Source organism: Phalacrocorax carbo, chromosome 5 (assembly GCF_963921805.1).
Source record: "Phalacrocorax carbo chromosome 5, bPhaCar2.1, whole genome shotgun sequence".
NCBI classification, from domain to species: domain Eukaryota; kingdom Metazoa; phylum Chordata; class Aves; order Suliformes; family Phalacrocoracidae; genus Phalacrocorax; species Phalacrocorax carbo.
In genome coordinates this window covers 7,808,471-7,832,760 of record NC_087517.1, presented here as the reverse complement: position 1 = coordinate 7,832,760, position 24,290 = coordinate 7,808,471, and the positions used below count along the sequence as shown (strand labels likewise).

Genomic DNA, 24,290 nt, shown 5'->3' with positions numbered 1-24,290 from the left:
TTTGGGGCATCAAAGACTACATATTTGAGAAGAAATGTTGTGTCTAAATTGTCCCTATTCAGACACCTTGTGACTTCTGTAAATAAAAAAGCCCAGATATACATGGCCACATGCCAAATCCTAAATGTTCGCCTTTAAACTACTAGTATGTGATCTTTGATTAATGTCAGGAAAGGTGAACATTTATGATTCAAAAACCTCTGTGTTTTCACAACGCCACTCACAAATAGAAAAATATGTTGTTCAGTTTTCCTCTGGCCAGCAACAGACTTCCATCAAGTCCACGACTTTTATTGCTTCATGGATTGGAAATGTGAAGAATAAACACTTGCAGGCAAGCATGAAACAGCATGTTCCTTACCCTCAGATCAATGACTCTGTTGTCCAGTCTTGTATCTTGGTTTACAGTAGCTCTTCCATCCTAAACAGTTGTGCAAAAATACATAATTAATATATACATCTCCAAAAAAAAGCCCCAAACTCACACAACAAAATAAAATAAATAGAAAAAAACATCCTTTGGCTAAAAGCCAAGGGCTACTTCTAAGTTCAGTAGCATTTCTAGATCATTCTAGAAAGAACATACATCAAACTGGCAGTGTAGCACAGCTTAAGGTGTAACTTCACCCAGAGGTCCCAGGCAGAACCTAACTATGAGGATCCAGCAGACACACAAAACTGCAAACCCTCTGGTTTTGACCTTCCACTGCAGTTTGGCAGATGTCAAAGCGATAGTTCTAACATAAATGAAGCAAAATGCAAGCCTAACGAAGCCCCAAAATCACTGCGCTAAGGAAGTTGCCTGGCTTTCATGCTTTTGTTCAATTACAAAGACAATAAGAAGTATTCGAGGATGCAAAGTTTTCACCTCCTCTCCTTCCACTTCTGGTCGAACAGCATCATCCAGCTGTAAGGGCAGTCGGGGTTCAGCTAAACTGATCACATAGATCTGAAAATGAGACAGGAACAGAAATAGCATGAGAGTCAGCTCAAAAGGAGGTGTGATTTACAGAAGGGTATTTCTGGCATAGACTTGAAACAGTGTTTGCATAGGCTGTTAGCTGCAAGACTGTGATTTTATTCAAATACTTGAGATACATGGGTACATTCTCATGAAAACAGTGGAAGTGCTTAGTTTTTATTTTCCTTTTGAAAGATTAAAAATATCTCTTTTTTACTTTTGGGAAGCACCGAGTTCAGCAAATACATACTGCCTGAGGGACAAGCCTACTGGCACAAATGCCAGGTCTGAAACTACTGGAGTTCACAGAGTTTTAGGTTCTGATTCCAGCAAGATCACCCTGTTCTTACCCTTGTTAATGTATTATTTTATAATAGAATCATAAAGGCTGGAAAAGACCTCTAGGATCATCAAGTCCAACGGCCAACCCAACATTACCACGTCTCCTAAACCATGCCCTGAAATCTACACGTCTTCTAAATACCCCCAGGGATGGTGACTCCCCCACCTCTCTGGGCAGCCTGTTCCAATGCCTGACCGCTCTTTCCGTAAAGAAATTATTGTATCGGAAAGAGCCATTTCAAGACTGAAAATTTGAGATACCTAAAATACAATCAGAGAATGAAAAACACCTTGCCTCCCTTACAGTCTAGTCATAGGTGCAGTGAATTTTATATTCTTTCAGAAAAATCAAGCATATGATAATCTGCACAGACATTAAAACATGTTTCTTCAGAATCTGCAGATTTTTCCCAACACTGCTAGCTAAAATTTACCTTACTGCTATAACTATAATAGTCGTTGTACTCTACTCTTCAGGTGGCTGTGTTTCAGCTGTACTGTAGGCATACAGTTTGGTTGAAATCCTTTAGAAGGAAGGGATATTACATAAAAGTTTAAATACGCTTTCTATTTAAACAAATGATAAAGTTGCACTTCCTCCAGCCCTACAGCACAAGCTACAGGAATTTTAGTTTTCAAGAGTTTCCATTCTGTTAAGCCGATGCTTTACTTTTGCTGAGAGTTATGTATTCCACTACACTGTATTAAGGGAAGATTGCAACTTTCTGATAAAGAAGAAACTTCTGGCTTGCACTTAAAAAGAAGCAGACTCTTTATTACAGTATCTGCTACAGTTAAGAATCCAAAACTAGAATTACAAGCATTCCCAGCCAAATTATTCTGGTGAGATACTTTATTTCACTTGGTACTGTAATTCCAATGACAGACAAAATCAGGAAATTCTAAAAATCAAACCTCATAAAATCAGAAACATTTCATGTTTACATATGATACACTGAAATTTGTAGTTTAAAGCAGTTTATTTCTCTGGTGTGGGACTGCTTATTGACAAAGTTTATGTATGTAGATAGACAGACAGCCCAGGCCGATAATCTCTCAAACAATTAATCAGTGCTCCATTTGTCAAAAATTTACCCTTTGAACGTGAAGCTCAACATCTTGCTGAGTACAACCTCCGATTTTCTGATGTGCTTTCCTCACAACACCTTCTACATCCACAATGCTCTCTTTGTTGATGCTGTCAATAAAGATAGGATAGGAGGCTTACTAAATTTCATTACGCCGCACCAGACTCAGTACTGAGCACCAGGACGTTCACATACTGTATGGACTGCTGGAACAACAAAACAGAGTTAAGGATTTAGGTAAAGTTACTCAGTATACATATAATAACTGAGTAATGAAGGACTTTGCTAAAATATTCCCAGCCACAATAAATTCAAACTAGGATGGAAGACCTGGGAGGGAAAGAATTACAGATAAGCTTAGTGCTCGCTTGTTCTTTGTGTGTATATACATAAACTGACAAGTTGCATAGTTCCTTTTTCTAGGCCACATACACTCTTGTATGTGTCAGCTGATGCAATTATCTGAAAGATGTGTCTTCACCAGCAGAACAACAAACTGAAAGGAAGTCCTAGATCTGCAGGGGAAAATCAAAACTGAGCTTGTCTAAACTATATGACTTGTTACTGAAAGATGCAAGATGCTTGTAAGTCACTTCTCTAAAACAGAGGACATCTTAATTGCCCTCCACTAACAGTCACTAATAGTACATTAAAACACCATATAACATCTTGAAAGTCTTCCAAAATATGATATAAAGTAAGTGTGCTATAAGCAAACAATTACAGAAGCTTCAAGAGTCATAGGTGAGAAAACAATTTGTGTAAGCAGTTTTTATTTAGGTATTTAAGGTACGTGACTCTAAATCAGTAACTTCCTACAGATAATCTCACCCCCACTGGAAATATATTTTCACTCTGTTTGCTAGCCTGCTTACAAAAGGCCAAATATCAGAAAATATTTCTTTCCTTTTTATGAAAAGTAACTGTTAAAATTAACTTTATCTTTCACTTCTCAGGCCTTCTTGAGAAGACTGGAGAGCGCTTTATATAAATCACTTGACCACATAAGCCCTTTGAAAGCAGGAAAGTAGAAGGCCCACAATTTAACTGCAAATAATAAGAGGTGAGCAAGGATGCCATCAGACAAGCCAGCCACTACTGATCTCGGTAAAGCAAGGAGCAGTTAACAGTCTTCAAGTTTACAAGGTTGGCTTTTTTTTTTTAATTAGTAGGACCCCTCTCTCTGCCCCTGAAAACCCATACAGCTAAGTTGGAGGGTGGTCAGGTAAACATTTATACACACAGGAGATGTTACTGAGGGGCAGTAACCCCCAGTTAAAGGAGGTAAGGACAGTGCACAAGCAGGTACAAGCTACTGCTGAGGGTAACTATAGTCCTAATCACTTGCATCTGTATCAGTTTAACTAGCACCACCTGGAGTAAGTCAGTCTAAGAGCTGTGAACAAAGCCTAAGTATTCTAGCACTACAGTCTTTTTGTACAGCTACAGTAAAACCACATGAGAAACTGAATAGGATTGGGAAGTTTCTCTTTAGAAATATCTATGTTTGGAATTAGTCATTCTCTCGTGTTTTTGAAGTAGGATTTACCTGGCTAAACAATTAAGTTTATCTTTTTAATTGCTGAGGGAAACTCAGCTTTCTTCTCTGATAAAGCCAGGTGTGACCCAGAAGCAGCTGAGATACAAATCACCAAGTGTTGCCAACTACAACTATTTGCTTGCCCTGCCTTCTACTATTCCTGAAGCATCCATATCAGCCCTACGAAAAGCTAGATCGATCTTTGGTCTAACCTGGGACAAACTTTTAAATGTTATAAAGCTGAGTTCAAATTTAGGTTATCCAACAGAAATTTTGAATAAAAATAAAAGTTTTGAAAAATCTGATTATATTAAAATAACAGTGGAAAATTCAAGCATCAAAGTTCTCAAGACCTAACAGCATCACTGTAAGTAAATTACAGGTAACTGAAGAAAAAAGCCAAATTTGAGCATTTTAGTTGATTACGCTATTTCTTTGATGGTAATACTTTCAGGTGATAGAACATATTGGCAGCTGCTCTAAAAGTTATATAGGCCATGGTGCTTCATGTGCTTGACTTGCTTAACCATTAGGTAATTCCACATACTGCAGAAAAATTTGTGAATAGTATGTTTTTCTTTAAAAACGCTAGTTGCTCAAATCAGCATAACAAACAAATGCCTACATTTGTTCAAAGCAGAGGTTGACAGGAAGCTTTAAACCAGAATTCATTCTGTTAAGGGTGAGCCTCCATTCATCTCCATTATTTAAGCAGAGGCAACAAATTCAAGAAAGATGAGGAGAAATTACACTAAGTGCTTAGAAGTGCACCCTCTTACGAAATAATTCTGTTTAAAACTCCTTAAAAAGACTGAGGCAGCAATGCAATACTTTGGGTGCAAGAGAACGTAATGGTAAGAAACACAGAGGATGTATCAAGCTAAAACAGTATGAGGCAGAACTATAAATTCCCTTTGCTTTTCAAATAAGTGACTGTTTAAAAGACTAAAAGTTTTATGCTGGTGCTTTTTTTCCCCCTAAACAGTTCTCCTCTATTTTCCCCCGCTTCCTTTTTCATGTCAACATTTTGGCAAATGCCCAGAAAACACTAATGACACGAATAGCAGTGTCTTCATTGAAAATACAAGTTTCTAACCTGCTGAATAAAAGCCCTCTCACTAATAATTGCAAATAAAAATGTTTTAAACTTATGATAGAGAATTCTTTGCACCATGAAAAAGAAAATAATAGTTAAATGTGAATGTGTTGTATGATGCATTCATAATCAGATTACGTATCCTATGGAGGAGACCTCATGCTAGTGAAGTCATTACAGAGTTTTGATAAGAATATGCATGGAATCCAAGACACGCCACATGGTATCTGTTTAAAAATACAGGAAGAAACTGACTTTTACATCATTGTAACTGTAATATTGCTTTGCAAACTTAAACTTGCATAGCAGAACTTTAAAACTTTGTACTTGTGATTAAATGTGCTTCTCCCTCTCTGCCTAAACTGGAGTTAAAATTGAAACGGTATGTTTCTTGGTTTGGAACACACTTTAAAACTGTAACATCCCTTCGTCGTTAAATTTGCCATAATTTTAGGATGTATTTCAACTCAGTTCCTACCTGTGTAGATCCTGTATCCAAATATGCATATAAGTGCCTGGGCACACAGCAGTACTACAAAGTTTTCTACTGCATATGACCATTTTTGTATTTACAAATGTTCATAATCTACTCTAAACTTCCATTTGGTAATTAGAAAATATGCTTTTGCTCATTCAGACTAAATATCTAATCTGGTATGGAAGTAAAAGCTTGTGTTTTGAGTCCTGTTTGAACCATGCTCAGCAAGATCTAGTGCTGGAAAAATCTGAAGTCCCTAACACAGTGCATCAAATGTAAACAACAGAAACCTAGAAGGTGCCGTTTTGATTCAACAGGTAATTCTAAGAATGTTACTGAAACAGTAATTTCTCTTTAATTTACAACAAGAAACAAGATATATTAATTAAATGCTGGTAACTGCAGCAAAGGGTTCTCTGCATCAGCAGCAGCACTAAGTCATCTAGGTGATTTTTTGATAAAATTCCCCTGGATAATAAAAAAACCCAAACAAACCAAAATAAGTGAACAAGTAGCAGAAAAGCATGCCAAAGCTATCACCATTTCCATTAAAGACAACAATATTTCTATCTGTAATTAATATTACAGATAATTAAAGATAAGTAATATTACAAAGGACTAGAAACTGAATTAGGATGCATGATGCATTAAGACAGATGACATCTTTATATTGTTTAATCCTTAAAGAAGCTATTTTAATAGTCAGTCCAATGTAAAAAAATGCTTCTGTATAGCAAACTGCTTCTTTATATGTAAAGTTCCTTCCAAAAAATCAAGACTATAATTACTAAAATGTCCACTAGATGCCTTATGTCCCTCTTAATTATGTGCATGTCTATTAGCCAAGACTTTCTCTTTTAACCACAGGATTGCATTACTACAGTCTGTATGACAACATCTTTCATCAACAGCTTCATGTTGCAAGCTGAACCCCGTGTGGGCCTCCCTAAGTGAATCACAATCAACATTTTCTTGATCAAAAGTCTGAAGAATTGGAAAAGATTTGGTTATTTATAGACTTTAAATAGAAAATGTTTTACTTAATGGAAGCATCTATACTTGTTCAGACATTTCTTTTTTTTCTTCAACACTTTCCTATTAGCAGACTACACAAATCATTATATTAATACATTATTAAATCTAAAAATATTAAATAATGGTAATAGAACATAATAATCAATGATCCTTCATCTGAATGTCAGTGAAAGCTGAAGGAAATAGTTTACTTTGCAAAAAATGAGTTCACTTTGTAAAAAGTTGAAAGTATAAACATTTTATACCCAACCCAATAAAAGCAACTGTAATACTGTCTGCACAAATACAGTAAGTATCCATTAAGCGCTCTGAAAGGGGAGTTAACTGACATTGTATACATGAAGGCCAGGTAAACACCATTTTTATTCTCTTCATTCTAAAAATATAATAATCTGTTTCCTATACCAACATTCTAAGACCTGGATATCCTCTGGAGGAAAAAAAAAAAGTTATCTTTTAAAGATTTTAAGCAACAAAATCCACTATACATTTTTAATCATTTTTGCTGGAAAAAAAGATCTGCTTTATTTCCCTTCCGAATTTACCTAGCTTCACCATCTGTTCGTTGCATCTTTTCATACCTTTGTATCTGCAAAGTAAAGAACCCTCCATTGGCAGAAAATCTTCTTGCACAGCTACCATCAGACTGGGATTTAAATTACTTACTAATTTCTCTTGGACAGGACAGAGCTTTTCTTTCAGTCTCACAGGAAGGCAAATCTGCCTAACCGCATATCATTTCATCTTGCAGCTTCACAACCAACCTTTTCCAATTTGACATATACTCAGACACAAAGACAACAGAAGTGGACAAAACATTCCAGAAACAGCCTAATGACTGGCATATATTACATTACTGGCATTTTATTCCTCCTTTTCAAAACTCAAAAGTTCTCCTATCGCAGTAGGTAAGAGAACTGCATGGACTCCTGTCAAGTCAGTTATCTACCATGATCTCACATTTCTCACCACTTACTTTCCTACATATTAATCCTGAACGTACACAAAATCTGAACTAACAATCACAAAGGTACAAATTCACACTGAAGAGTATCAAAGCGATTATTCTATATGCTTCTAGCCCCTAATTTACCATTCCAATTTCCGTGTCACCAGCAAACTTAACAGCTGCAATTTTACATTTTCTCCAGATCACCGATCCAAAAATTAAACAGAAATGGATATTTCTACACTATCCAGCAGTTTTCCTGGTACTACTAATTCTTCTAGGTGATGAACTTAAGTATATTTTTCTACATTGTGAAGCATTTTCATACAGGGTTACCCATCTTTCCCCCCCCCCAGTTTTTAATCTCTTTTCTGGATTTTCATTCTCTAGCCTACTATAAAGAGCCAGCAAATTACTTCCTGAGTGAGGGCACATTGTTTGGGCAGCTAAATTAGAATCTGTTAACCACCTCTCCCAACTGCTGTATCATATCATGTGGCTATGGCAGCGGGGTGGGGAAGGGAAGGCTAAAAGCTGATATTAAAAAAAAGAGGAAAAAAACCCCAAAATGACCACACCCAATACTTTATGGAAAAAAAGCAGGTTGATAAATTACTAATTGCACCACTTGGCACCTCTTCTGCCAGAAAGAGACAATTAACTCTTTCTCTTACACAGCATCCCTTGCAGGACTAGGCTGTATTTTTTTTTCTGATGAAAAATGTAAAGAGTTCCACAGCTCCCAGTCCAGTATCTTGACTGGCTCTGTGTTGTTGGCTACATATTTTTTGGAAGCTCAGCTAGAAACTTTTCATAGTTAAGCTCACAGAAACGTCTTTGTGAAACTGAGTTAAACCAGTATTAAGTATCTTTCACTAAAAAGAACTCAGTATGATAATGGAGATAATTAGTATATGAATGTTGCTAGACCACAGAAGGTTATGAAAGTTCTTGGTTTCCATGTGCCAATATCTAAAAGAGGAACTGGTTTGTTTATTATTTGTGAAAATGTGTACAAAAAATGCTCTTGATTTAATCAGTTCTCACTAAAAATTCAAGATCCAGAATTTCACAAACTATTTTAAAGAAAGTTTTGGACCCAGTATCAAAATATGAGAAAGTAGCACATGAAAAATAAAGTTTATGTACTACCAGTGAAAAACTTCAGTTTAAAAATTTAATTGAAATACAAGGTTTTTATGTTAAATATTTCCTTCAATAAATGTGTACTTCCTCATTTAATGTGTAGGAAACAAGGGGAGATGCTGAAAAAAAGACACTGAGAAAGGCAGAGAAACAGTATAGTTATAGTTAGACATCTAAGACCAGCCGAATCTGTTACGAATAGTGGCATCACTCCACAGCAGGTGAAAACTAGCAGAAAAGTGATTGAAGACAAGGCAGGTACTGTTGCTGTGCTTCAGGTATTACTGACACAGCGACCACAAGTGCACTCAGAATTCAGAGAACCACCACAGCCTCTAAAGGACAACAGGCAGCTGCAATGGCTGTTATCAGACAAAATTGTAGAAGATAAAACAATGGAAAAAGTGAGAGCATGGCAGGATATTAATAATATAGGTTTGCTGGTGGGAAGGAGTAATGAGATGATTGCACTAAAGGTGTTAAAAAACCAAAAGCAAACACCCCAAAAAAAAACCCAGAAGGCTGTAGCAGAGGAAGTTCTATTATTCAAAGAACACGATGGTAAGCATGTAAGCATTTCAGAAGCACAAATAATGACTAAAACATGCATGCTATATATTAGAGAGGTTTAAGTCAAAACAGTACAAACATCATGAGCCTGGCTACTCAGAGGAAATCAGGTCTGTCACAACAAAAGTGGGGAGATGACAGGGAGTTGGAAAGAACCTAAGGATGAGGTTCCACCTGATTTAACAGCTCACTGCTGCCAGAAGAGAAAGGAGCTTTGCCCTCTTTTTTTCTTTATTTCCACATACCCCTTTTCACCATTTCCCGCTCCTTGTTAGCCCTGGGCCTCCATGACCTAGTGTAAATCACTAACCTGACAGAAGACTAACCGAGTAAAAAAACATTGGTGAATCAAAAAAAAGTCAGGGAAGGCTTACAACTGGCAGGGTCAGGACACGGCAGTAAAGAGTAAGGACCAACTTGTCTCTCATGAGCTCCTAACCACTGAGCTCTGCCGCTCATGAAGAAATTCAGTTGTGGAAGAAAGAACTGTGAAGAAAACTGAAAAAGAGAGATATTGCAGAGAATTGGAGAACAGGACAGTGAGCAGCACAACTCTAAGAGTTGTTTCACTGTTCTGTAGCGGAAGTTTGTTGAGAGACTACAAGCAGACTGCTAGTAGGTTTGACAGAGATGAATTGGGGAAAGAGTAGATTATACACTTAATCCTTTTCAAAGATTCTAAGCGCTGGAGAGAACAAAGTATCTCATGAAGAAACAGAACACTTCACTTTGGCTCATAAACACCTGTAAACAGCATGCTTCACACTGGCACTGCCAACACTAAGCACCGCCAAACAACAAACACTGCTGGTTCTGTTCTCCCGTTGCCTTGAACCTCATCAGCAGAAGCATTATCCTAACCTTCTTAACTTGGCTTCTGGAAGTCTATACTATAATGAATCCCTCCTCTCCCTGACATATTGAAGGTTGAAGGCTGTAGCACTTTTGCAGCTAATTAGCGGGGGCTCCCTTCCCAGGCATGAGAGTAGTGCCAAGAACTACACAGAAGCAACTCAAGTGCCACATGTTAAACATATTATTGCACCAAGTTGATCCACATTTCTATCTGGGAACAAGTAGATATAAACGATTAAAAGCTCTTCTATAAAATCACCTTTTTCATGCAAGCATATTTAGTACTGGACAACCGGAAAACACAATCTCGAGGCAAGTAGCAGGGGAAGGTAATTTTTTATTTTATCTATTTATTTAGATATATTATTTACATAATATTTATTCTATTTAATCTTTAAGAACAAACCAAATAACTGAATTAAATTGCTGCAACAAACACTTGTTTAATTGACAAGTCTAACTATTACCCCCCAAAAAATATCTTGAAAAGTAACTTAAATCCCCCATTAAACTTTCTAGTGCCAAAACTAAGGTTTAAATAAGACTAATTTAGTGTACAGAAGCTACTCTTAATTTCTTCAACTCAGTAAGCTACTTGCAATATGGAACTTCTTCACATCAGTTCTAGCTATAAAACATATTACTACACTGCACATCTTGTAGAAGAAAAACCCTGAACATGTGTAGACACACACAAACACCACACACAAAATAAAGTGTCCCACTAAGCTGAGCTTGCCAGACTTTTTGTTAGCCAGCTTGAAAGTAAATGTAGGTTGTCTATGGGGAGAGAATGCTGCTTCAGCAGTTCAGAATGAATTTCAAGCCTGTTCTCTATTTTATCTTTTGTCAGTGTAATGTATTCAACGCAATAGTGAGCTGACAATTTAAATAACTACATTTTAAAACAAACGAAGCATTGAAGTTAATGTGTGAAAATGGTCCCAACCCCTGGGAGTCCTGGTTCCCACCATTGTTTACTCTGACAACAGGATATAATTGCTTACTTACTTGGCAGCAAACTTTACCATCTGCTTGCTTGCATGCTGTCCCACAGCCACAAGAGCCTGGATATTAAACTGCTGCTGACGCAGGACTAAGAAACACTGCTTCCCTGAATACAAAGAAAAACAACGCAGGTGTATTAAGGACAAGTTATTCAAGATCTTTGTGAATGAGAAAAATGCTTTACTACTATAATATTAAGCTGAGCTTTTTTTGGGGGGGGGTGTCTCCCTCTCCCTCTCCACCACCCTCTCCCCGAAATGGCTACATCAAACCAGTCAGCTCTGCATGTACAGACATCCCCACCAAATATTGAGATAAATGAAATAAATCTGCCTTTCATCTACAAACATGTGAATGGACATTTTCTAAAAATAACAATAAGCCTTCCAAGATTAATATCTAGACAAAACAAAAACTAGAAATCATAACTTTTAAAGTATCTATTGTTCTTCAACTGCAAGAAGTAAATCATACTTTTCCTTGTTGCTTTGCTCACAACTACTTCAAGGCTACATTATTTAAAAATAAGGTTTTTTTCATCTTCTCAAATTAAAGCTGTAGAGTTCACTTTACAAAGCTGCTCTGAGAGAAATAGGTTTGATTTTGCACCACAGGGACTAAACCAACAATGTTCATTCTATAATACACCACACATTCAGAATGAAAGGGAACAAAAGGAGTATTGATTCTGGTGAATGACAAGAAACTAAAAAGACCCAAGTAAAAATTTCTCTAAGAGCAATTTATTCATGAACAGCTTAGGGAAAAAGAAGTTAGTAGGAATTAATAATAATTTGCAAAGAACATAATGCACTTTCTTGACTTCCAAAATGGGTATTTCCAAGTCAACAAAGCTCTTTCTAATCTGTTTAGCTGACAGGTACAATCATTTCATATTTCTCCTCACATTTCCAATAATCATTTACTCCTTAACTTAGATTTAAGGAAATATGGTGATTTTAAATGCTTCTTCATCAGAGAGAGAAATGAACAACAAACACTTCATTGTTGTACCAGTATCTGATAAACGGCATCAATATAATTTTAATTCCAAGTTCTGACTCATAACATTACATTTCCATTAAAATGGTGAGAATACGAAAAAGCCAGAAGCGTTGTTATAGATAGCTATTTCCCAGTTATTGTTGACTTAGACTATAAAACATTAAAATCAACATATATCTATCTTGAATACTGACACTAAAAAGCTAGTTGCAGTTTTCATTTGTAATTATGGAGATTACCATTCCTGACACATAGCTACAGATAATTTAAACAGTATCAGAAGATAAATGCAGAACATTTGACACACTATCCGATGGAAATAAAAGCAAACTTGTAAAACTTGTAAAACTAATACAAAATATTATTAAAAATTAACATTATAATTATTGGAAATAACTTTGTCCTATGGTTATGATTTCAGAAATGCAACAAAATTAATTCCATATCTTCAGAAAACAGAGTACAACTAATTCTGTATTCCAGAGGCTGCAATATCTCAGTAAAGAAGCTAATATGGTATGGATGTACATATTTCTTGCAGGCAAATATTAAGCCACAGATTTAAATTAGAACAGTACCGGCTTCAGAAATTAAATAGAGCCTTCAGTGGTATGCACGCCTGTTTTTCAGATCCAGCAAGTCAAGAAACGAAGTACAATTTTTCCATAGGACACACAATGCTAAGTTTCTGTGGATAAGCTAGGTGTATCTCACATCTTTGACATCTCAATATTTCTTACTTCCAGTGTGGTTTGATGCAGTATTTCCTAAAAAATAGTATTTGTGTCCACAATTTCAGTCACAAATAATTTAGCAAAATATAACTGATGTTTCAGGAATGATGTTGTTAGGTGTCCAAAGAAAAATACACAGCTGAAGACAGCTAGAATGTCACTCAACTAGTAAATATTTAAGGATACTGAAATAAATGGAGGGCCTGCTATCATACTAATCGGAACCAAAGTTTGGCAGTTGGACTTAATCCCAAACACTGGAAGTCTGATCATTATCTGCATTATAAAAGGACCCAAATCTTTTTGTCATGAGTAGCAGTAGTTGTTTTCATGAGGAAAGAGGATGTTTTGTAGAATATAACCACTTCTAATCACACAGAAGATAAATGATCAAACAAACCTCACTGATAGGAATAGTCAAAATACCACAGTTACAAAGATTGTAAGATGAAACATAACTTTTCCCAAAAGAGCTAAAGGCGTTCAAAATAAAGTATCAAGAAGACAAGCCATAATCAAATCTAGTTCATTATTAGATGCCTTTCCAGACCAAGAGATGGAAAAAAGGAAGCATCAGAAGGGGGGTGGGAAAGGGATTATGGAACATTGTCCATGTGTTCAAAATATTTACATGGTATTTAAGTGAAAAGTATAAGACCAACTTTACTCACATTCAACAGTAAACTACTCTAAGTTTCTATAAAACAAACCAATACTGTGTCCCACAAGAATGCCTAAAAAGATTAAAAGTTTCAAAATAAATTTGGTTAAAAAGGTCTGACTCAGTCTAATACAAGGAACTTTTAGTCACCAAATGACACAAGACCTTATGAGAGAAAAGTATGTAAGGAAGGAATTTGTACAAAGAGTGAAAAATGTTTGGTCACATAAATTAATACATTGCTAGTTACAGGCATGCGCCAGCAAAGAGAAAACTTCATATGGTTTATTATAAAATTTGACACAGTATTTAAATTGCTCTTGGTAGTACTCTGATTTTCTGACATAGAATTTCGATATTTTATAAACCTTTGCATTCACAAACCACAACCAAGTTCAGGTCTATCATAGTGCACCACCCAAACTGATTTCCCAACTGCTTTTCAATGATAAACGTGATCAGTAGCTTAGGCTGGCTTTAAAATAAGGCCAGAAATAACATTTATTCAATCTACAATAAAAACCACAGGGCATCAAGCACTTTCATTTTAGTACAACCCACAGAAATTCCAAACACCCCATTCTTTACACATCCTTCAGTTAATTTCCATGAGACTTCATGAGTGGCTTGCTATACAAGACAGCTGGATTCTGCAGTTGCTCACATTCAGTTTTTTTGGTTTATTGGTCAGAACTAGACAGGGTTAAATAAAGGTTATGTTGGTTATTTAGGAGCCAAATTTGAGCTTCTGAGAAAACTAAAGCTATTTTTCTTTAAGATTGTCCTGTTTCCTGCACAACTTTTATTTCCATAATGGTAGGAATAACACCACAATGTGCATGGGAAAGGACAATATTACTTTTTACTCTTAAACATTTGCTTTTCTTGTAAGATTCTCTCCCCCAAAGCTTAAGTAAACAAGCATATGGCATTCCCTAGCAGCATTCCCTGAATGTCAGAATCGTTCTGCGTTGTCAAACCAAGAGGGAACAAGAAGCACAATCAATAAATTGAGAACACTTCATGCCCGTAATCAACTCCTTTTGCTTTCATTCTTCAGGTTGCGTTAAAGAGTTCTGAAAATAAGCACTGTTATTTCATGAAAAACAACAGTCTTTCCTGAGGTCAAAGGTGAAGGACTACAAACAGCTTCTTGTGAGTTAATATTGCCATGTTACTTTGATTGAATAACTGCATATATCACGCAAGACACTGTATATAAACGCAATACAGAGACAAGAACAACCAACCATTGAACGTTGTTATTTGTAAAGGTCTGCATAGACACCTGTCTTTAATATATTAAATTCTGTCAGTCGTCTGAACTCTTCCTACAATTGCAAAAGAAAAAGCCGTAAGGGTACCCTTAATTGTATACTGATAGTACCATTTAAATTAGATAGTGTCTCCTGTCTGAACAACTTCAAGTTCTAAGGACCACGGCTTTCACAGCTTTTGGGGCTGACAATTTCTATGCATAGCAAAGAGACATACCCATGTAAGATCTCGCTACAGAACTATTGAGGAAATCACAGATGATGCCCTAAATTATACCTGCATTATACGTGCATTATACGTATATATTTACGAGCAGTTCCTTATTTTAACTGAGTACAGTACAGTCTCTCATTAAGAGGGACATTTTTTAAGAAAATGAAGAATTTCTCAAAAAGAAAAGTTAATCTGGTATCCGTGACAATATTTTGTACTGGATTCTCACTCCTAATTTGCATTATTCCCAATTCTGAGACTACTGCTAATTTTCATTCGTGAAGTTAATTTCTTTGTGCTCTTTTCTTTCAACTTCTGGGAAGACAAGGTATTTCTATCTCACCACAGAGCTGCCAAACATAACTGCAGCCAGTACAACAGTTGTCTGCATCTGATGTCAACTGAAAAGGCCAAAGCCTATTTAAGTTTGCATATGGCAAACCGACCTCCAGAGAGAACTTCTGATTCCAGGGAAGAAATATGGCTGTCAGACAGCCAAGTATGACAGCCTACACTACTAAGAACCTATAAAAGGATTTTCCCTTTGTCGTTAAAGAAAGATTGTTTCTTGTTTTAAATTCAAATTTATAGATTCAGATACTGGTAACTGAAAGTAAAAATTCTGAAATTTTAACATAGATTCTTGTTTCCTGTCGAAGAAAAGGTATAGTGAAAATATTCATACGCAGCAGAATAAATATGGCCTGACAACTGATACATTTATAATAAAAGTACATTTTACAGTAGAAGCTTGTAACTGTTTTATCTAACAACTGTTAACATGCAAAGGAGAATGACAATAATATTTTTTAAATTCCTATTATTTACAATTGTCTACACATTATTTAGTAATATGATAAAACAAAAATTCACTTTTACAACAATGTAATATTCCACTCAACTGAAAACAAAATTTCCTTTTCCCTTCCTGGTAAAAAAGAGGTGGAAAGAAGAGAAGATAACCAGTCAAAGTGAACACTGAGTAACCAGGTGGCAAAGTTTTCCTGTATGCAAGATATAACAGGTCATGAAGTCAAAATAAATATTCAGGTTATATTAACAATATGGAGAAATAAAAATAAAAACCCTGGAGACATCTCACCTTTAGCTCTGCTTGTATGAATTCTTCCACGAACCCAAACCACTTCATCAGCCTTCTCCACTGTCAAGTCTTTTACTCGAATCAAAACTCTATCTGAATTACAGAAAAAAATCTATATTTTAAAACAGTTTTGTGGTTCTTTTGAAGGAAAATATTTTCACTTTAAATTCTGCATACATTTTCTATCATTGCTAAAATTTATAATAAATCCAACACATTATTTTTTGTATCTACAACATAACAGACATACTGAAAACACACAGGATCCCATTTCCTTTCTCAGTGAATTGTACTTGATCAAGTAGTTTTAAATTGGTTCAAGCTTATTGTTTGGTTTATATAGCAGGGTCAAACTGCAGTAAAACAAAAGCAAGACTTAGTGTAGTTCATGGATGGCAGAACCCAACATGACTACACTATTTTTGATAGGACTTCACTGTGCTGCACTGTACTACCTGCACTTATTAGTCTGATTTTCTGCTAGCTAAGGGATGTCCACCCTGCTCCACTGTGTGTACCTGCTCAAGCAGGGGGGTTGGACAAGATGATCTCCAGAGGTCCCTTCCAACCTCAGCCATGCTGTGATTCTGTGTTATTCTGTGATATGAAAGATGTTATGTTGAACACAGCAAAACAAAGGCTCAGAGGTGATGTGACTGTTCTCTGTATCTACATAAGTAGGGTGAATATCACTGTAAAATAATTATTGTTTAAAATAAAGAAGAGAAAGAAACCACAAATAAATGTGCATTAGAAATTAAAAGAATATTTATTCTGATAAAAACAATAGCATTTTGGAGCAACAAGAGTATTACTGTGTAAAGCCAGTACAATTTATTTTACGAGAGAATCTCTCTGACAACCTGATCAAGCACTACTATCATTGTAGGAAACAGGATTCATTAGAAAGAACCCTTCAAATTCTATGTAACCAAGAAAGCTAAATAACAATAGGGATGCATGGTTTGAAAGGATAGATTCTGGATAGTAAAGGAGAAAATAAAAATTATCAATGAAAATATTTTTAAATAAATCAAGACTTTAAAAATTGTATTCAACCATTATGAACTGTCAATATGCTGGCTGCATGCCACTATTCCTTGAAATGTACTTAATTGCATTTTTCCTGTAGATTTTTGGCCAAATATATTTTTGCATGGTCTCAAACACTTATTTCTTATAGTATCTACAAATCAGTTAGAGGATATGCATAGCAGATACCTCAACAGTTCTAACTGCTACACTTACTCATTTACAGTTTATATGTGGTTAAAAACACTGCTTACTAGACAAAAAAAAAACTTCAAGGGAGATACTGATCCATATGGGTCTCTTCCAACTCGAGATATTCTATGATTCTGTGATATGTAATGCAAGCAAATTCAGACCTTTGCCTTTCATCACAGACAACTTCTCCCTTGTTTCAAAGTAACATTAAATTTTCTAAGACACTTCCATTCTACATTTTTCCCGCCAGAACTTTTCCAAAGTTTGCCTGCCCCAGGTTACCATCTGCCATTCTGGACTCCTTCCCTCTGTCTCTGAATACCAGTCACAGATTGCCCTGTAAGCCTATTATTCTCCACTGGGAATTTTAGGGGGTTGAAAATGTTCATTAGCTTATGCTCAGGGCAAGCTACTTTTTTCTTCACAGACAAACCAGAACAGAATGAAAGTGCACAAAGAAACGTGATAGGAAATTCACTCAAATATATTAATAATGTGTGTGTGTGTGTGCACACGTGCACTGGGGAAGGGAGAAAGGGGAATAAAGATGTTATCACTTGCCAGCAACTTGTGATGTTCAAACCTTACCAGTATAGTACTATAGGAAACATGCAACCAGCACAACCCATAAGCTTTAGCATTTGTAAGAGTTTGATATTCAGACAGTTAAAATTACCTCAGTCAACTTAAAACTGGATTGTTAGAAACTTAAAACATTTTCCAGGCACAAGCATAAAGACAGAATGAGGTGTTACCCTTTTTATGGATCCTTAGTGTTTCAGGAACCATCTGCATTAGATAAATATTTTTTAAAGTCTTTTGGATACATAGTGGTTTGTGTTTCATCAAGACTAAACAAGACACCTTTAACAAAAAATTTTTTACAGTATGATTTAAAATTATTTCACCTTTCATAAAAACAGTAATAAAACAATATCCAAAAAGAGACATCATAAAGTCATTTTTTCCAACAGCAGATCACAGCATCACAGCATGGCTGAGGTTGGAAGGGACCTCTGGAGATCATCTGGTCCAACCCCCTGCTCAAGCAGGGCCACCTGGAGCCAGTTGTCCAAGACTGCTCTGATCATTGTTCTGATGTTTTTTTAGTATCTCCACAGAGAGAGACTCCACAGTTTCCCTTGGCAACCTGTGCCAGTGCTCAGTCACCCTCACAGTGAAAAAGTGTTTCCTGATGTTCAGAGGGAACCTCCTGTGTTTCTGTTTGTGCCCACTGCCTCCTGTCCTGTCAGTGTGCTCCACTGAAAAGAGCCATATGTAGCAACTGTTACATCATTTTATTTCCCTTCTTCAATGCTTCCCAAATCTAGACTTCTTTTCCTCTCATTTCTAAAATGCCAGTAGTTCACAATAATGTCTACTTTGCTAGTGTAAGCAATCATTTGCCTTTGCCACTCATTTTCTCTTGTACAGCCAACATAGTGTAGCTCAAATCTTCCTTATGTACTCTCACATATAATTTCAGTTGGAATTCCTTTCAGTTAATTTCTCTCTCTTCCATGACAAAAATGAAGCTTCCTGCTCTCACCTTTAAGGCCTTCTCACCATACTCTTCACACTACCACCTACGCATTCCTTCACAAATGCAAGCTATAGTTACATTTTCTGTCTTCTTGCCACATAAACACTTACAATTAAATAATGCAAAAATAAAAGAAGTTTTAAACCATGCTACAGTTGCAGTGAAGACAAGGGAATAAAGATTTTTCAATGACGTTCAAACAAAACACTCTAAGTCTGAAGTTACACTTCTGGCCCAAATTCAATATTCATGTTATCTCACCTTCATTGCCAGTTTGAATCATGTTTAAGGGGAAACTATATTTTTCGTTTCCTTCATGTATAGCACAATCTCTTCTTTTCAACATACTAAATATCCTTATCTTTCTCTCAGAACTCTAACCTCTTCTAAATGTGGGAAGAGAAGATAAGAAAACCCAAAAAGCTGTGTGGGTTATACAAGACAAGATCACTTTTCCACCCCCACACCCCCATTCCCTGCCCATCACATCAGCCTGTTTACTAAGTTATCATGGAGTTTTTACTAAGTTATCGTGGAGTTTTGAACAGTATGATCAATATTTCAGCTGTCTCTGTGAAGTGCCAGCATCTTTATAATGTTGGATAGATTTGACAAAGAGAAGATAAGTTTAATAAAAAAACTTGAAAGCCAAAAGCAGTATAAGATGAAAGCAGCTTCCAGGGAAGGGAGATGAAAGTAATGGGGCTAAAGGGAGAAAAAAGGAAAGGCAAATGGAGTTTTACTAGCAATCATAGCCTCAAGCAGGCAGGAAGGACTTAAAGACGTGATGTAACAGGAAGTGAGAACATCAGAGAGCCAGGGCAGCCAACATCAGCAGAAGACAGACTGAAGTGCGCCAAGAATGGAGGCAAGGTGTGTGTGAGAGATCAGTAGGGCAGGGTGGAGCATCTATGCAACAATTTTATGAACAGATGAAAAGAGTTTTAATTTGCCTGCAGAGGAACAACAGTCTATGAGTGCAGCAAAAGGACAATAAGCCTGTCCCTTGGAAAGGGAGAATAATTTGCTCTGATCACTCCAAGCTTCTTAACTTCCCACGTCCAGCCAGTGTCTCCAGGACAGTGCAGCTACTACAGCAAGCCTAAAAGCAACAGTGCTGCAGACATCCTGCTGAGCTACTACCCACGTCTGTGCTGTCTGTTGGCTCCAGTTACCAGTCAGTTACATGGATCTGCACAGGTCATACCACAATTTGTTATTCTGACTTAGAAATGGCATGTACCCACACTGACTTCAGAAACAAACATAATTAATATAGTACAGACAGACAGGAACACTCGCACTTGTGCTTCCCTGCCAGCCCTCGTCCTCCAAGACACTCAGTGCAATTAGAATACTTTGAGGAAAAGCATATATACACTACTGATGCCGAGTTATGACTTCACCCTCCCATGAGTCCTTTGGTAAGAGTTCTCCCTGGCAAAAACTACTGAATCTTTAAATAAGAGGGCATTAGTCTCAAGGACTGGGCTAGGCTGATCTTGAACTTTATTATAGACAACTTGTTTTTTATTGTTACCTAATTGTGGTGTTCTGGATAACCATCTTAAAAAAAAAAACCCACAGAACAGCAGGAGTGTTGAAGGTTGTGTTTTAAGCCCAGTGGAAAACCTACTCAGTCTTGCCCATATACTGGCTGAAACTTTTTTTTTCCTTTTTAAAAAACAAGGATCGAGGGTCAAGAGGACAACATATCTAAATACAGCACTTGGCCTTTTTTCGTATCATTTCCTGTAGCTTCTGCCACTTTCTTTCTTAACATATTTTTTTCCTCCACAGTATTTTGAGTGTTTCTTTTGAATGTGAGACAGTTGACAGGGTAGACTTTCTCCATGGGAGCAGAATTTGATCCACTATCTCAATCTGCCAGCTTGGGTCTCCCCCACAGTTGTTTGCTATGGGGTGTGAAACTGGCAGAGGAAACAGCTTGCAGAAACTCCAGTGAGCCAAATGCCATCACAGAAGAGTACAGGGAGAGGAGATCCAACAGGGCAATCTTTCAGCCTACAGTCAGCAGTGCAGGTTAACCAGCCAGATGCTAACTTAGAGAAGTTACCCTTTCCTTAATATTATACCTTTTAGGTTGCGCCTGCACACCAATTTATGGATTGTTACATGGTTAAACATAAATATAGACGGCTGTGTTCCTGCCCCTTCCAGCAGTCATCAGACCTCTAGCCAACTTCTTTCACTTTGCTAAGCTGGCTGAACAAGCTGTTGTTATTAGCATGCTCAAACGGATCAGCAGAAGACCCAGCATCAGGAAAACGCAGACCACAGCAGCCAGCAGTTGGGCTGGCTTACCATGTGTTTTCAACTTTAGTTCCCTTATTTGACAGCTAGTATGTATTTTCTTAAATAATGACTGTTAATGCAGTCTCTAGTGATCTTCTTGTCCCATTGACATAATGTTCCCCTTCAGTTGGTTTTAACCTACGAGTGCATTTGTGGCTCCTCCTCTTCCCTACATTCTGTATTTCCATTCTTAAGGGAGGTCAACCAAAGCAATCATTCAGAAGAGAAATAAAATCACCTAATCATAGGTGATGTTCCTTTTTTACATTTCACTGTGAAGAAGTTACAAGAAGCCAGTCTATCACCTTCCCTCGTCCCTGTTTCATGCACTGAATAATATGAAGACTAGTATTTCTTGGGATGTTGGTCTGGGAGATTGTTCTCTAGCTGACAAGTCTTTCTGAATCCCAATTCCCCAACAGTAGAAAATGAGCATTTACTGAATTCACAGTGGTGTGAATAATGACAAAACCCATAAATATTAATATATATTAATGGATTTGGTGCTCATATGCAGCAGTAATGAAGGCTGCATAAGTAGACAGATAGCCTACTCAGAAGGAGCTGCTGCAGCAAGCCATAGCAGAACTTACACTGAAGAAAAAACCTGACATCTCTGGACTCAGTACATTATAAATTTAAAAAAAAAAAAAGCCTGCAAACATAGACAGGGACAAAAACTGACAAGTTGTGTAAGGTGTGGTCCAGGCAAGGGCAAAGACCATGATTCCATAACCTCTGTGGAACCAGCTCCAATATCCAACCACACTCATGATTTTTATTTCCTTCTATCTAATCAGAATCTCCTGTGTTCCTACTTGTGTCCATGACCTCCTGTCCAATCACCACATACCTTCAAGACTCTATCTTCTCTACACCCTCCCATTAAGTAGCTTTTAACAGTAATAAGATCACCCCACAGCTTCCTCTTCTCCAGGCTGAACAAACCCAACTCCCTCAGCCTCTCCCCAGAGATCCTGTGCTCCAGTCCCCTGAGCAATCTGGTAGCTCTCCATTGGACTGGCTCCAAAATGTTAGCGTCCTCCTTGCACTGGAGAGCCGAAACCTGGACACAGCACCTCAAATGCAGCCTCACAAGTGCTAAATGTATTCAAATCAAGGGAAAGCATGGCAGCAGGACTTGAATGAAAGTTTGGTAAATGATTTCTCAAACAAGTACTGTAGGTATGTAGTATATAACTTATTTTTATCCCATCTTTTCAAAAAACCTTTTCCATTTTTTAACTGACCTGATTTCTCTTGGGATTGTATCATTGATGACACTCCATATCTTTCCTTAGCATAATCCTAAAATGGAGGTGAGAAACATACATCAAAGAAGCATACACAAGAAGATGAACAAAATCACTACAGATTTAACTGAGGCAATGAAAAACATCTAACTGTAGTATTGAAGTCCAGAAATTGTGTTTCAGACACTTAGAGATACGTAACTGAGAGAAGATAATTGTGCCCTGTAACAAAAATAAATCTAACAGCAGACAGACATTAGGATCATTATTTGCTACACAGTTGTTAGTATGAATACCTCTGCAAAGAGCCTACTCCTGGAAAGATATGAGCCCTACAGTAGATGCATGGCTAAGTATTTCCTTCCAATATCCAGGCACACTAGGAAATCCAACAGGTCACATCATTATGACAGCCAAAGCAAGCTTGACTGACTACTACCAAAATCTGCTAGGTAGGACACAGGGGGATGGGGCCTTTTCATCAGAGAGATCACAATTCGAGTTTCCCAACTAAGCCCACTCATTTCCAAATTTAAAAAAGCCTTAGTTTGCTTATTTTATTGCATTCAATATATGAACCTAAGTTCACTCTAAATACTCTACTTGGTGGGGGGTGGGGATGTCTCCCTTTGCTTTTGATGAATCGTGGCCCATATATAATTTTACAGAAGCCACTTATACTGGGTATTCCTTACTGTTGATGCATTTTTGACTTTTCAACAGCAAGCAAAATTGATTTTATAACAAAATTAACTCATACTCGTTATTAATACATCTTTTTTTCTTTCTTGAAGAAATACTAGCCTACAATTTTTCAGCACCGATCTGTGATTTTCCAGTAAGAGACAGAAACACCTGCCAGGCCAGCAGGAGCCACCGGAGCGCCTGCGGAAGCAGCCTGCTATGGAGCAGCAGCCCAGGCGTTTCTGCACGCTGCACCACGGGCCTGCAGCGGGGAAAGGGCGCAGGGGCAAGGCAGGGCTGTGCCGTTTCTGACGGCTGAAGCACGGCCTTCTCCACCCACACACTCGGAGACCGGACTCCAGTGGGCCTCAGGGACGCTGTGTGACCACCGGAGCTCTTCACTGAGGCACCAAGTGTCCGGGTCCGGCCAAGGGGGGAGGCAGGCAGGACAAAAGCAAAAAGCAGCTCTGCCCTCGGGCCCAGCCAACCCCCCCGCTCCCGGGCCCGGCCTCCCCACCCGGCGGGGCCGCTGCCACCAGCCCCCACAGCGCCGCCCCCTCGGGCGGCTCCGACCCCTCGCCAGGCCGGACCCTGCCCCTTCCCCCCCTCGGGACAGGCCGCGCCCGCCCCCTCCCTGCGGAGACCCACGTCGGCCGCCGACGACTCTTCGCTCTCCGGGCGGCGGTCTTGGCCCTGGCCACAACCGGCGGGGCTCGGCATCCTGCTGCTGCCGCCGCGGCCCCTCACGACCCCGCACGCCGCGGCCCGACCCGGCGCCACACGCCGCTTCCGCCCGCCCGCCTCTCGCGAGAGCTGAGGGGCGGGGCCGCGCGGGGCGCGAGCTGCCTGAGGGCTGCGGGCGGGGCCGCCTTCCTTCCCGCCACAGGCGCGGGCACTGCACGTCGGCCCCTGCCCGCCTCAGGAGGCGGTCCTGGTCAGCGAGCGGCCGCCGGCCTGAGCGGGCTTCAGAGCCGCCGGCCCTGCCCCGGCGCTGGGGCGAAAGCCGCCGTGCCGAGGTGTGCCGGGCTGGGCCGCGGCCCTGAGGCTGGGCAGCGGGGGGGTTTGGGCCTGGCTTGTCCTGCGTGGCAGTCTGGCGTGTTACGGCGTGAGCTGGCGCGTTGGGCTGTGAGGTGGCTCGGCCCAGCTCGGCAGCCAAACCAAAGTGCGCTTTTGGTCTATCTCACTGACAAACTTGACTTAGCAGCG

The 24,290-nt window shown here is 38.5% G+C and overlaps 1 protein-coding gene across 1 annotated transcript in view; it reads right to left on the bottom strand.

Moving 5' to 3' along the window:
• The window catches only part of DARS1 (aspartyl-tRNA synthetase 1), a 43,312-nt gene extending 19,418 nt beyond the window's left edge, over positions 1–23,894 (bottom strand). The window contains exons 1-7 of the mRNA XM_064451041.1: positions 23,733–23,894; positions 22,398–22,455; positions 16,062–16,154; positions 11,072–11,174; positions 2,399–2,501; positions 869–949; positions 362–421 (exon numbers count right to left, since the gene is read on the bottom strand). Of these exons, the coding sequence (XP_064307111.1) occupies positions 362–421; positions 869–949; positions 2,399–2,501; positions 11,072–11,174; positions 16,062–16,154; positions 22,398–22,455; positions 23,733–23,804 (570 nt within the window). The 5' untranslated portion in view covers positions 23,805–23,894. The remainder of the gene's footprint in view (positions 1–361; positions 422–868; positions 950–2,398; positions 2,502–11,071; positions 11,175–16,061; positions 16,155–22,397; positions 22,456–23,732) is intronic.
• Between the last annotated feature and the right edge of the window lie 396 nt (positions 23,895–24,290).